At 39.2% G+C, this 14,910-nt stretch overlaps 2 protein-coding genes across 3 annotated transcripts in view; both read left to right on the forward strand.

The window, feature by feature from the left end:
* Nucleotides 1–1,971: 1,971 nt before the first annotated feature.
* e2f3 (E2F transcription factor 3) lies at nucleotides 1,972–11,324 on the forward strand. Of its 2 annotated transcripts, none has more exons than XM_068324084.1 (8): nucleotides 1,972–2,464; nucleotides 3,843–3,963; nucleotides 4,721–4,851; nucleotides 5,064–5,152; nucleotides 6,082–6,240; nucleotides 6,623–6,737; nucleotides 6,966–7,107; nucleotides 7,764–11,324. In XM_068324084.1, exons 1-8 carry the CDS (start codon nucleotides 2,183–2,185, stop codon nucleotides 8,057–8,059), a joined length of 1,335 nt encoding a protein of 444 aa, XP_068180185.1. In that variant the 5' UTR covers nucleotides 1,972–2,182; the 3' UTR covers nucleotides 8,060–11,324. The 2 variants fall into 2 exon arrangements, with proteins under 2 accessions (XP_068180185.1, XP_068180186.1); XM_068324085.1 differs by lacking the exon at nucleotides 1,972–2,464 and adding an exon at nucleotides 2,702–2,810.
* A 1,050-nt stretch (nucleotides 11,325–12,374) lies between these two features.
* cdkal1 (CDK5 regulatory subunit associated protein 1-like 1) overlaps nucleotides 12,375–14,910 on the forward strand; it is a 252,411-nt gene continuing 249,875 nt past the window's right edge. The window contains exon 1 of the mRNA XM_068323764.1: nucleotides 12,375–12,504. The gene's annotated coding sequence lies outside the window, so the exon portion shown is untranslated. The remainder of the gene's footprint in view (nucleotides 12,505–14,910) is intronic.

The following is a 14,910-nucleotide window of genomic DNA, read 5'->3' on the forward strand; positions in this document are numbered from 1 at the left end:
GGCTGACATTTGGCTATTTGGCCATCTCATCTAACAGGATGCCATAGTATATGATATTTCTTTATAATGAATAAGCTTTTATTAAAACCCTTACGCTTTTTGTTTATTTGCACAGTACAAGGACAAAGATAAATATCTGGGAAAGGAAAGAAAGCAGACTGGTGAGGCAGGTGAAGAAGAGTCAGACAGAAAGAGAACAGCAGTCAGGCCACCAAGCCAGAGCAGCATCTTACTGTTAAAAACCACAGACTCTTGGCAGTGGAACTCGTTTGCACCAGAGATAATTTAATGAAGGGCTGATTACTTTTAGTTTGTCTAATTATTTTTACACATTGAACCTGACTTACATATATGATGATTGTATAATAGTCCAGTTGTGAGTGTGTGTATGACTGCAGTATCTTCACTGACCGCTTGAGTCCTTCAAACTAAAAGAGAGAGTAGATATAAACTGAAATAAGCCTCAAAGAAAACACTTTAGAACTATAGTCAACAGGTGGAGGAGAAGATAGAGAGGTTGAATGTCCTGGATAGGAGAGGAATGAAGGTTAGCCGCAGTAAGACAGAGTACTTGTGTGTGAATGAGAGGGACCCAAGTGGAAGGGTGAGGTTAGAGGGAGAAGAGATCAAAAAGGTGGATTTTAAGTACTTAGGGTCAACAGTCCAGAGCAATGGAAAGAGGTGGAGAAGCGTGCACAGGCAAGATGGAACGGGATGAGAAAAGTGTTAGGTGTGATGTGCGATGTGTGAGTGAAAGAGGACATGAAGGTAGTTGGTGTGAGAGAAGATGATGCCGAAGACAGGATTAGATGGAGGCAACTGATTCGCTGAGGCGACCCCTGAAAAGAAAAGCCGAAAGAAAAAGATAAATATTTTACCTGCACACATACTCTCATATATTCAATTTGGTCCCACTGAGCATTATAACCACATATTTTTAGTATTCTGTAATCCTTCCACATAAATATGCTTTTCCAATGAATGCCTATACAAACCTAAGCTTATATCTTCAAAAACAGAAAGAGCAGGATTTTTTTTTCTGATGCCTAAATGTCAGGGATTCTTTTCATACAGAATGAGTCCAACAGTAACATTTACAGTTCCACAATATGAATTCAGTTTATAATAAATGGAACTTATTGACTATTCCGACATTCAACAGATTTTTCTGAGATCCCCCCCCCCCCCCACTGATACAGCTCAATGGTGAGTGTGAGCTGACAGTGGGAGGTGTCACCTCACCTTTGGAGCAGGTGGATCTTGAGCAAGGTGCCGCCCCCCTTTCAAGCTGCTCATTCGGGGCACACAAAAGAAGGAGCTGCCCCTCACTCTGCCTCCCATTGTATATATTGTATGCCTGCAGGCCCCTTGTGTGTGTGTGTGTGGGGATTGTACACACATATATGCATGCCTCAATAGACTAAAAAAATAACACCATGAGTGAAAAAATAATGATTTCCTATGGGATCATTAAAGTGCATTTTTTTCTTTCTATTCATTTCATTTTGTTGGTTACCGCTATAGCAACTACGACGTATAAAATGGTCAAAGAAGAATACCTCTTTGACGAACGCAATTGTGGAACCACTTTTCTTTACAAATTCAAATTAAAAGTGGTATTCTTTATACTTCGAGCAGATCTGTTCCTGTTTAGTAATTTACTGTATTTACGTTTGGTAAACTGGTAAAATTAGACACTTGCGCCACTCAGCGCTCAGTCAATGAACATGCAAGGCGTGACATGTGACGTTCCCTGTTTACAACTGCCAATGAACACGTGGCGCACCGAATCCTAGAGTATTATTGGTCAATATAACAGTAATGTGGGCAGGGCATATTCTTTTAGAGACCAATAGCGACTGACATGTAAATTCCATTTGAAACTTTCCCGGGAAATCTGAGTTTCGCGGGAGGGCTCTTGAGCGCGTAAACCGTATCCCTTCATTCATCAGGCCGTTTCCTGAAGCCATTTCTAGACGGGCGAAACGAGAGTTGCGCTACTTTTTAATCCGTTGCATCTGCCTAAATGCACTTTTTTAAGGAAAAATACTTAACAAATGTCGATGAATCAGACTTTCATCTTCAATTCAATTTGATTATTTTTGTAACCATTGCATAGGATTAGCAGCCATAGGCGTTGGAAAGTACAGAGACAAGAAAGGGGTTACCCCGAATACGCAAGATGAGAAGAGGGATCTCCTCGGCTCCGGACAAAGTGATTTTAACGGGTGTTGGGGGGTCTCCTCTGGACAATAATATCATTTTAACAACTCTGTCGGATCGTTTAAATGCTGGTCAATCCAACGCTACGTTTATCCAAATAATAACCACCACACCGCCTTGCAATGTTACACATACATCAAATGTGTGTTTATCCGAACCTCAGATAAACAACATTTACACAACTCCACAACAAGCTGCAGCAAACGGAACGGGACAACGGCCTGCTTTGGGGAGACCGCCGGTAATCATTTCTACAGCTTGTTTGAACGTCTTTTGATGGCTACAACTGGCCCAAACCCGACAAAATGTTAGCTTGCTAGGCTAGCTGAGCTTGTTGTTCGGGCAGCTAACATTAGCTTCTTAGCCGGGGTATTCCCACGACTAAACCTAGCGAGGTGGCTAACTAACTACCGCTAGCTAAGTTGTCCAAGTGGGTAGGTTAAATGTTCTCGACTTAAAGGACGCATCTATGTATTTACGTACAATTTGCAGTTATAAAAACGCAGACTTGTTATGTTATAGCGCGATATGCTAACTTCATGGTGCTTTTGAGTCCGCTTAACCCTTCCAGCCAGATGGAGAGATTGGTAAGAGATGAGTAAGGTTAGCGGTGGCCTAATGGCTGCTGTGTGTCTTAATTTGGGGGTTGGGGGATTCTGAGGCTGCTTGGTTGTTAGTTGGATAGTTTTTAGTTCTGTAACAAGACATGAGTGGTGCAACTTGCAGGGACTGACTCGCGTTTAGCTAAATATCCAATACAGTTTAAAACTACTCGATAGGCATTTTGTGCACGTCGTTCCTTATTCTAACTTGAATGGAGCCTTGAGATGTATTAGCTTTCAGTTCAACCAGTTGTTATTTCTGGACCACGTCGTTGTCGGTTTTGAGCTTTTCATTTTGCACATTTTGTGACATGTTCTCGTTTCTGAATAAAGTGTAACGTTCTGGTGGGTTTCATATCAAAACTAAAGTGAAAGTCGAGCTTAAGTGTCAACTGTGCGTTTCCTGTGTTTTCAACATGCACAAACAACACCAAGTAGTTTGAGCGGCATTCAGGGTGTTGGTTTGTTCCTGGCTATTCATCTTTCACGGAGTGAAGCAGCTTCTGTATCTCAGACTGGAGCCATGAGCAGCAGGGACTGGGGAGCTGCATGCTCATATAAAATGGCTGACACTTTGACTGTCAACAAGGACATATTCTCTGATTTGAGTGAGATAAAGCAAGTTTTCAGGTTGAGGATAACATGCTCAAGATAATATATTACTTTTTCTGGGAGCTAAGTAAGTTATAAAGTTATAAAGTGTGAAAGGGGGAGCTCAGAACAACATCCAGTTACTTGCTCAAAAAGACAAAAACAGGATAGATGTGTTTCATCATGTGGTAAATTACAATGTTGTGTAATTATGATTGTTAAAATGACAATCAGATGATGTACTTGGACACGTCAGACTCCCAAGGTGACAAATTCTGGGATTGGAACCATCTAACTAAACTGTAATTAGACTTAAACGTATTGTAACTGCATGATCATGCTTAAGTACACTAGAGATGACTCACTATAGGTATGATTAGAAAGGAGTGTCTATTTTCTGTTAATGTTCTTTTTTGTGTCATCAAGGCTAAACGGCGATTAGCGCTTGATGATTCAGACCACCAGTATCAGTCGGAACCAGTCAGGACGCCAAGAGGCAGAGGTGGGACGGCTGCCGCCAACGGGCCAAGGCTAAAGACACCTAGAAGTAAGCGCCAGATGTCAAGAAGGCGCTCTCTGTACATCTACACCTAGAAGTTTACAGGGCAATAAATCATGGTCATCATCTGTGAGCGGTAGCACATCTTTCAATAAAATTTCTACTTAAATTATGTGAATTAAAAACACGTTTCACAATTTGCCTCACAATCTGTTTATTCTCTGCATATGTACCCTTTAGTTCACTAAACAGTAATATAACTGGATTTTTAAGCAGAAACAGAATTCATATATATACATGTCCTCTGTGATGGTGCAGTATTTGATTCCAGCCATGTGATGTTTTGGAGGGCAAGATGGGTGACGTGTTGTGTCCCTGACCTCCAAATATGTTAGAGATAGTGGAGGATCTGACGAATTGAACTTAAAGATAACAAAATATCCACTTGCTAAATATAACGGCACTTCATTTGATCCCTTTTACATGTAAGTCACACGTTCCCAGAGGATAATGACAGTACTGTAATTTGTTACAGATGTCTTAATTGGAAAGATTCAGGTGTAAATCCTACAATTGCTGTCAATGTGGACAAAGATGTAAGACCATTATCCTGACATTGACTGCAAAATGTACATCAAACTATATGTCTATTCAGACAAGATTTAGTTCAGGGTTAGGAAGAGTTTTGTGTTAAAATTTAACTGCAAAAGAAAAGAAAAAAATCCAATGTGAAGCATAATTGTGAAAAACACTGATCTCTGATTTATTTTTTTCCTCTGATCATTCTCCTTCCACACCACCATAGCGCCCAAATCCCCACCAGAAAAGACCCGCTATGACACCTCTTTGGGATTGCTAACAAAGAAGTTTGTTGACCTTCTTGCGCAGTCGTCTGATGGCGTTCTGGACCTCAACCTGGCTGCTGAAACCCTGCAGGTATTTTCAGATCTTGACTTGCAGAGGCTCTTCAGAGGTCAGGATAAGAAGGGAGACATACTGTCATTTTGTCTTAATTCTGTCATGTCATTTAATTCTGAAAAAGTTTTAAAAGAGATCCTAAACTGATTTTATTATTTTGAGAATTTTAGTGTTTGGATCGGTTTCGGCAATGTGGGTCATTTGGGTATGGTGGTGTGTTCTGCATTTAGGTGCAGAAAAGACGCTTGTATGACATCACCAATGTATTGGAAGGCATTCACCTCATCAAGAAGAAATCAAAGAACAATATTCAGTGGATGTAAGTGTTTTTCTTTTAGCTGAAAAGGACCTTTAATTTTTTTTAAGAGTGCACGCTGAGGTTATATTAATGCATGACGATATGACTTATCCTTTTGTCAGTAATTTTAATGTTGATCTTTTTAGCAATAAATGTAACAATCAGAATGCAGGGTGTTCCAAAAATGTGTACATTCTTTAGCAGCTGATAACCAAGTTTTTTTTGTGGTTTTCTTGCAAATAAAATGCATTGAAGTCAATGATGGAAGCCAGACTAAACTAAATGCTACTGAAAGTATGAAAATGGAGTAGACATGCAAAGACAATTTAGGAGGGGGTTTCAAACATAACCACTGAAATGAGTTACCGTCACTTGAATTAGAGATGAGTTTGAAGCTGATGGAACTGTTCAGAATGTCCACAAGAAGTGTTTCGGAAGACCAGGGACATCGATAAGCCCCACAAAGGAAAGAATAGTCCTGGCAACGTTTCAGCAAATACAGTTTGTGCAGCGAGCTTGTCATGAAGTGACTCCCTTCTAAATTGTCTTTGCACTTCAAGTACATTTTCGTAGTTCAGGTGGCATTTTAGAATGAGTTTCCATTCTCCTAAGTGTACTCTGGCTGCCATCATTGACTTCAATGAATTTATCTGCAAAACCCCCCCCCTGGAATAATTAAGTTATCAGCTGCTAAAGGGGGTATGCATTTTTTGGAACACCCTGTATTGAGGATATTTTATGGCCTCTCAATGGACGATTCTGGTTACAAGAGAAAACAGTGGATTTGTTCTTGTTAAAAAATACAATTGTTAATCACATTCTTTACAATATCTGCTCACGGGCAAGCTATCGTCTGTGCTGGAACAGAAATTGGTGATTAGAAATTGGTGATTATGCAAGGACATATGAGGAGCCACTACTGAATGTGTTGAGTTGACTCTTTCTCTCAGGGGCTGTAGTCTGCTAGAGGTGGAGGGAGCTCTGAATAGGAGACAAACTCTGACGGAGGAAGTTTCTGCCCTGGGAGAAGAAGAACAGAGGCTTGATCAACTCATTCAGAGATGCAGCCTGGACGTGAGACACATGAGCGAGTTACCAAGTAACCAGAAATATCCTTTTGGTTTTTGTTCATGGCATCTTCATCATCAGGTACCTGTCTTTTATTTTATTAATATTCTGGTAATGTTAAAACTTTGTTTTCATAATTCTGGGGGCACATACCATAAATTCTGATCGCAGTGTAAGAGTTGATGGCATGTCCAGAGTCATTACCAACTTTTATTTATCTTGTAAACATGCAACATCAAACAGTTTATATTGCCTAAAAAGCCAAGTCACTCAACTAGCCTACGGCTGCGTGTAGATGGATTTCCCTGCAATCACTTCAATAGTTGGGAGGTTTATCACGTGACAATTTTCAGACTTGTTTAACATGTCTGCTAAGTAAAAACATACCAATGCGTTGTTATTCTTTAACCCTATCATCTCCACATATGCCTATGTAACCTACCAAGATATCAAACAGGTGGGAAGCCTCAGAGACCAGACTGTTATTGTCGTCAAAGCGCCGTCAGACACCAAACTGGAAGTGCCCGACCCTGATGAGGTACATGCACTGCATCTAAAACACAGACTGGATCTGTCGTGGTTTTCTGATGGAACTTCTGCTTCTAACTCAAACTTTTTGGTGTTATATTGGTGATGTAAAGGGTCAGGACAGGTGGAAAGATGACTAGTAGTTTTTAAACCTTTAAATAAATCCAGTCCTTTTCTCAATGTGGAGTCATGGTATTGCATCTTTCATTTTAGTTTGTAACTTGTTTCTTCTTTACAGAGTTTATCCATTCATCTGACTAGCACTAAGGGTCCTATAGAGGTTCTGCTCTGTCCAGATGAAGAGAACGACCCCAGGAGTCCTGTGAAAAATGGCAACATGGACATCAATGGGAACTCTCCTTTTGTCAAAGTCCTTCAAGGTTTGTTTCATACTGACATATATGTGACATCCTCAGCCTTATCCTGGGGAGATGGCTTTTGGTAATTTGGTAAATTTGAATACAGTACTTAATTCTATTACATATTGAAAAATATGTACCGCCAAAAATTGATGAACAAGGTAAGGTTAAATTCTGTAACTTTCTTTGATGAAATGAACTGATTGTGGAGGAGTCGTAGTTTAATGCATTATTCTGTCTCTTTTGCTCTCTCTCTCTGTATGCCTGCTGCTCCCTAAACATCTTTCCTTAGCACTCTAACAAAAACTCTTTACCATCCACTCAATGCGAAGTCAGTGACAGAAACTCAGTTTTAGTTTTTTTTAGTTTTTAGAGCAAATTATCATCAGGCTACATGTATCGATAACTGGACTGCCTTCAAGCTGAAATGCCATTCAAAGGGCCTTTGATTAACAATTGTTGGTGATATTCATGTATCCAACAAAGAGATGAATTGCTTGTGCCATAAGTTGTCTCATTTTTCCCTTTTTAAAGGGAAAAATGAAACGTGCTTTATGTATTTTGAAATCTTATTTCATCAAAAACTGTTCAACATGGCATTTTGGCCAAAATTGGCTGTTTTTTTTTTTTTTTTCTTTATTGCTATGTTGCCCATTTTACTCCATTTCCTTTCACAGATCCCAGCTCATTGAACTCATCACCAAGCCCCTCCATGGCTACACCGGCAGCCGCCTCTGCAGTTTCTGTCACAACTTTGTCCCCCATCTCGTCCCCATACACCAGTCTTCTCCAACAAACAGAAGACCAGATCCCCTCATCTCTGGGGCCTTTCTTAAACCTTGGGCCTCCTCTTCTGGACCAAGATGACTACCTTCTAGGTTTGGGAGATGACCAAGGAATCAGCGACTTGTTTGACGCCTGTGACTTTGATAAAATGCCCTCTCTCGGCCTGGATGATCTGCTGTGCAGCTAGCATTAGGTCATAGAAATTCAGTAATGGGCATGGGAGAGGATTCAGTGAGGGTTTTGATGCTTGTGACTGACTGTGCAGTTAGTGGAAGTCGATTCTAAATAGACAGAAAATTGATGTGAAGATATATCCATTGCTTTACATCTCAAGATGGGGGGGGGTTCCTCTGTTGCTTCAGCATGGATGGCGAGGGGAAGAATATCCACCACTTTGTGAGATTTAGGGTTCATATCACTGTACAAAGTGGTCAGCAAAAATATGACCCACATGTAGCTACCTGGCATTAACAAACATGGGTTACTGGGATGAATTTAAATAATTGAGTGTAAAATGCACTTAAGATGAACATATATGACCACCTAAAGCCATTGGGTATGCTCAAGAGCATGGAAGGAGAAAACTGTTCTAATGTTAACTGAAAATGAGGATTTCAAGTTATTGACAAAAGTGCATCATCAGACATGCATTGTTGTGTCAAATCTTCAGCTTCATCCAATTAATTTTAATGTGTGTTAGTGTCTGGTGCAGAAATTCTGGTTATACAATATCACAATGATCTGTCATTGAAAGTTGTTTTGGAATTTTGTGTGTTCAATTATAGAAAGTTTTTGAACTGATATCAGCATAAAAGAAATGTCAATGTTGGTGCACAGCATTCAAGACTGCAGTTAATTGACTTCCCATTTTGTCTGTTTGGCGTTTTCATCATGAAACTACCAGTATTTTGTACATTTAGGCACTGCACTTTGCTGCATGTAGTCAATAGACTGTTCTGGAGTACCAATGACAAACATTTAGTTATCTAAAAACTAAAATAGCAGTGAATATAGTAAGAGTGTGTAGTGGTGTAAAATGTACAAAATATTTGTGTATACATAAAATGGATAATATACTACATCATTCCCCTCCCATTTTGAAATTAATGGGTACAATTGATCAGGGACAGGGATCAGATTATCTGCTAACTAAGCACACATCCTGGTATTTTGCTTTCCCAATGTAAATGCAAAAATTTTCAACTTTGGAACAGATGCTGTGATTATAATAACCCTAAAAGTCCTGCTTGCTGGAAGTCCGGAAAGGCATCACACCTGTGTGATGTGTGAAGATGTTCAAAGTGGATTCAATTGGCCTATTTTTTACTGTATGTCCTGTCTCCCATTTTTCATCAGCAGAAGCTGCCAGAGTCTAATAATGCGTCCTCACCCAGATTTGTGTGCTGTGAGAGAAGCAAATCAGATATTTTCACTTTGGTGCATTTGGTCAGTATTTACTGAAAATGGATAATTGTGTGTTTGTCTTTTTTAAGGTAATAAGTGTTGAATTTTAACGGTTTTAAGACTGTAGAAATAAATATGGGCACTATGCAGCAAGGGGCCATTAATTTAGGCTACAGCATGTAATGAAATACTCCTTAACCTGAAGAATCTATAGAGAACAAAAAAGGATGGGGGGGGGGGTGTAATTTGAGCAAATTCAATGCAACCAAGCCAAGTTTCATACTAGCTCTGCTTATACTGCCATAAGTTGACTCAGCCCCTGGATCTTCAAATGCCAGTTAATTTAGAAATCCCAGTTAGAGAACTCTGAACTGAGAGCTATAGAATGCAATTTTTTTTTTCCTATGTCATTGAAGCGATATTGTGCTTAAATTCTAGAAGTTAATGTTGGATTATATCCACAATAAGATCAAAAGACAAATACTTGTCTGAAACCCTGACTCTTAAACTAGATGGAAGTGCTGCGGTAATATTGCTGCTGTTAATTACTTTTCATGACCTGATTGATGTGTGCTTGAATTGTTTGTGCAGTTTGTGTGAGTTATGTCAGTGATAAAGCTTGCTAAAGAGTAAGCCTGCCATGTGTAAATTGATGTACAGTTTTCTAAAATTCTCAGTGCACAAGGTACTGTAGGCTACCTCCTTGGACAATAGTAATAGGGCATTGAAGTAAATGCCATAGTGTGTATGAGTCTTTGAAATTAATTTTTAAAAAAATAGAAACTACCCTTGTATTACATCTTAGCAATGTTGGTTATTACATCACACCTTTCAGTTTTGATGATGCTTGTTTCCACCCAAGTCCTTGCATCGCTCTGAAAATGGCTTTGTTATTGAACCAATCTCATGCATCTTAAAACTGAATCTCAAGGTGCACATTTTATGTATGGATGGAAAAGCAAATAAGTGCAGTTTCTGTTTTTTTCAGTACTTTTGCTATTTTTTTTTTGTGCACATCACTGAACTCAATACACATTTTATCAGTGCACGCTGTCACTCAACACAGTCTTTACTGGTTAGTATATGTTGATAAGCGCTACATTGTGTACATCACTGGATCATATTCAGTGACTTCTGTCGTCCTGCATATATCAGGAGCATTGCTTGTGTCTGATTTAGGTTTTGTCTGTCTCCGTCACTTTTCCCCCTCCCACCAACTTCACTTTGATGTGGAGGGAATTAGAACATAACAAAAGCCAGAACTATATCCATTCAAAAACAACTTATTGATCATAACTCTTCTTGCACAGAGTTTGTCTGATTCCCTGAACATGTTTTTCCTATAGGAATATATATTTGTGATTTTTTTTGATGTATTTATGAAAAGTTGAGCTCAATTTCTCCTCTCTAGTTTAAGTAACGAGTTATTGATATTTTCTATGACCATTTATGTAGGTAATTATATTATCCATGTACTTCAAGAAACTAGAATCTGTTAAAAATATTGTCATTTTGACGTGTTGGAAAGATTTTTATTTTCAGAAAGATTGTACCTGTCGAAGAATTCCTAATGGCAAGTGAAAAATTTAAAGGCACCACTCTTATGTACTATTGATGACTCTTACATTACAGCATATCTAATTTGTTGTTATATGTGATTACATGTTGCGGAACATTATCATTTGGGTAAATGGTGTGATAAGTATCAACATTGAAAGGGCACCATTTTGGAAGTATTTTCCTTAGTCCCAAGCTATTACCAAATATTCTGGATCCATAAATTATCTGGCGATTGTTTGAAAACTGAACTATTTAATAGGAAATAAATAACTAGGATTATGCTATTGATTTCTGAAAAAGCTCTAACATCACTTTTTTGCAAGTTGCAATGCATGGGTGAAAGTCTTGTGTGCTGTTGAATGTTTAAAGTAAACTAATGTGATGATTTCTGATGTGTGTTCAGTCATACTAAATTGAACATCTGTAAAAGAAGAATTCAAAATGTATTTCTCTGGGGGGAGGGATAAATGGATTTTTTTTGTACTTTGGGTGTTTGTAAATGAAAATTTGAATAAAGGAAATGTAACTGTAAAGGACTGTTTTGCAAGATCAGTGATTTTCAGTAAATTCGATATTTTCCTACTTTGGGACAATGCTCATAATTCAAAGTTTCTTAGTAATCTGTCATCTATAACAAGTTCAAGTTTGACTGATAAAAAACCATGAACTTTGCGTTTGTTAAAAAATTTAAACATTTCTGAATCTTCCACTTCTTTTGGAGCCACTCGATATGTTTTCTTCAGATCCAATGTGGCTTGTCAGATGTCTAAACTCCTATCCATTCATTTTCTGTAACTGCCTATGACCAGGTCTGGTCAGATGACAATGGGTAGAGGTGGGAAGACCCTGGACAAGTAAGAAATTAACCAATGCCACTCCTCTTCACGTCTGTGGGCAATGTAGGGTTACCACTTCATGTTAAGCCCCCCTAGAAAGAAACATTTGGCGCCCCTCACCCTCTCCCACCAGCTAAGAAATCCCTGGCCTACATTGTACACATTTGTTGGTGGGAGGAAGCCACTCTGACACAAGGAGAACATGTAATCTCAACACTGAAAAGCCAATTCAGATTTAAACCCACAAGCAACACTGCTACCCAAAATACCACCAGGTTTATAATTTCTATCAAATTCCATGAGTCCCTCACATAGATTTTACGTCCCGTTTCAAAGCAGTGATGTAATTGTCAGTGTTCGTCCGTTCGTTAGTCCACCAAATATCTTCGCAACCGTTGCAGATGGAAAGATGAAACAAAGAGCAAATTACTCGGGCGGCAAAGGTGATGAAAATGAGATGATGATCTTCAGAAAAGTAGGTCAAGATCAAATTTCTATTTTTGTACAGTCAGGAAACGGGTGAGATAGGAAGATGAGTGTGAAGGCTAGTGTGACTAAGATCATAGATCAAAGCTACTGCTTGTATTTGGAATTCGAGCAAATCGGTATTCGAACAGCCTTCCGGAACGAATTGTGGTCGGAAATCGAGGTTTGCCTGTACTCACATTCGAAAAGGAAACTCGCGTAGTTTGTCCCTCGTCACTTACCGTAACTTCAGTATGGTGGCCTGATAGAAGTGAACTGATATTGTGACGACGTAAAGAGACTATTTTTTCGTTCCTAGAACTTTCTTTTTCTAGAAGTCGTATTTAGGTGAACCGCCAACCATATTGTAAGTCAGGTAACATTTTATACAGTATTTTATGACGTTTATCTGACCAAAATAAAGGACACGTGGGTACTGAGGGCTAACAAGGCTAGCCTAGCTGATTTTCCTCTACGTGTTTAAGTCTAGGTTGAAGTGTTTGTTAGTGACCTGAACATAAAGCTTTTTCACAGGTGTTCTTCTTTTGTATCAGTCGGCTGTCAGGTTTCGCGCTGAACATTTTATCTTTCGCTTACAGAAAAATAAGATATTACACCAGCTAGATGGGCTAAAACTATTTTATCGTGCTTTTATATTTTTAGAATAGCGTATTATCCACATTAGGCAGTTACTTAGGTGTTAATACGTAGTAGTGCGCGTTTTGAAATGGGATGTCATTGTCCTTGTCGTTTGCGTGTGAAAGTCTTCGAGAGAAAGCTAAATTTATTCTGTTAACTTGTTCTTGCAAGCTAATTAAACGTATTGAGACTTTTGTGATTGGACATGTAAACCTTTGGATTGCTTGCTTGTCCTTTTCTTCAAATTGGCAACGGGTATTCCTAATTCATTCAGGGGTGTTTTCAAGAACAGTAATAGTGGCATTTTTATTGTGTATGTAATGCATTCTCTATTATTTAGTCATAATTTTAAAACGTAAGTGAATTTCGATGGTCTTTCATGACAAATTTATTTAGAATTATCAGCATCTGGATTCATAAACAAGAACCTATCTGTAGGTTTATCAGCATCTATCAACTACACTTACTGCATTTAAAGCTCTATGAGATCTATTTTTGAGCTCCTAACATAAGCAAGGTGCAGCATACAACTAACATTAAAGCAATATGAAAACCAACACACTGGATCTTGATTTTAATGACTAATGTCAAGTACTCAAGTTATCTGATCAAATGCAATTTAGTTTTTCTGTAAAAAAAAAAAAAAAAATTCAGTAGATAACATCATCAGAGCAACCATACTCTAATAAAACCTGTTTTTTCACATTTATGTTATTGTTTGTATTTACAGTGTACTGTATTTGCTGTTCTCTAAAAAGCAGCTTAACTCCAAAATTCACCACAGGAGACTGATTGATTGATTGATTGATTCATTCATTCTCACAACCGCTTCATCCACTGTCACCGGGAGCTGGAGCCTATCTCAGCTGACTGAGAGTGTGAGGAAGGGGAAACTCCAGGCGTGATGCCAATGTACCGCGGAGCACTGGTGTGTGTGCGAGACGCAGTAAAACACGCTCGCACGCACTCATACCTATGAATTGACTAATATATTTCCTGGTTTAATCGGGTTTGTTATTTAAACAATCCTCTTGATCATGCTGTTCACATTTTGATCAGCAGCACCTGACCATTCCATTTCAAAGTTTTAGACAGGATGCTCTCAGAGGGAAGTGGTCACTGAACCTAGACTGTCATAGTTTCACAGATTGTCATCACAAGCATACAGCAGAGATACAGAGAGACTGGAAGAGTCTGAGAAAGGTTTACAATTGGAAATCCTTTGGCCTCATCCCACACTGGTGACCACTTTGTTGTGAACCCTGCAAAATCGGGTGATGAATGCCACTCAGCCATATTTGAGGGATTTCAGGGGCACCAAATTGTCATGTCAGACCATTAGACAGTGTTACAACAGTTTGATCTGCGGGCTAGATGAGCTGCAAAGGAACCAGACCACATCACCAGACACAGGTGCCATTGACTTGCACGGGTTAGGAAACATGTGCGCTGGATGAGGGACCAGTGGGCCTCAGTGCTCAGTGAAGGTTGGTTCACAGTGAGCAAAAATGATGATCCCAGTGATTTTGGAAACGTCAAAAAGAGTGCTATGCATCAGGCACTATTGGCACCAGATGAACCTGTGGTGGTGGTGGGGTGTTATAGTCTGGACAGGTGATTTAAGTCAATACAGAACTACCTTCGACTTAGTGAATGGTACAGTGACAGCCCATACTACGTGAATAACATTGAGAATCCAGTCATTCTGTCCCTGCATGAACAACACAGACCTGATTTGATCTTAAAGGATGACAATGCTGCAGTTCATCAAGGTGGCATCATTAGGGAACGAATAGTGGAGACTGGTGTACCGCAAATGGAGTGGTCTGCATTCTTTCCAGACTTGAATCCCACAGAAAACCCAAGGGATCAGCTGAGTTGCTGCATAGAGGCTTGTAGCTTTGTGCCCAAGAACATCAATTACCTGAGGGTCTTTCAAGAAGTGTGCGGGGCCCGACTTGCAATATTACATTTTTTACCTTTTTCCATAAACTTTACCTTCGGCAAACATCCCTAACTTTTTGCGACGTGTGTGTATATCTGTGTGTGTTTGTTTTCTTTCACAAAGTAAAGGTTAAATAACAAGTTTGATGTTTAGATTTAAACCAAGATTTTGTGTTCAGCACTTCTGAAG

The sequence above is a fragment of the Antennarius striatus genome, chromosome 9 (assembly GCF_040054535.1).
Source record: "Antennarius striatus isolate MH-2024 chromosome 9, ASM4005453v1, whole genome shotgun sequence".
Classification (NCBI taxonomy): domain Eukaryota; kingdom Metazoa; phylum Chordata; class Actinopteri; order Lophiiformes; family Antennariidae; genus Antennarius; species Antennarius striatus.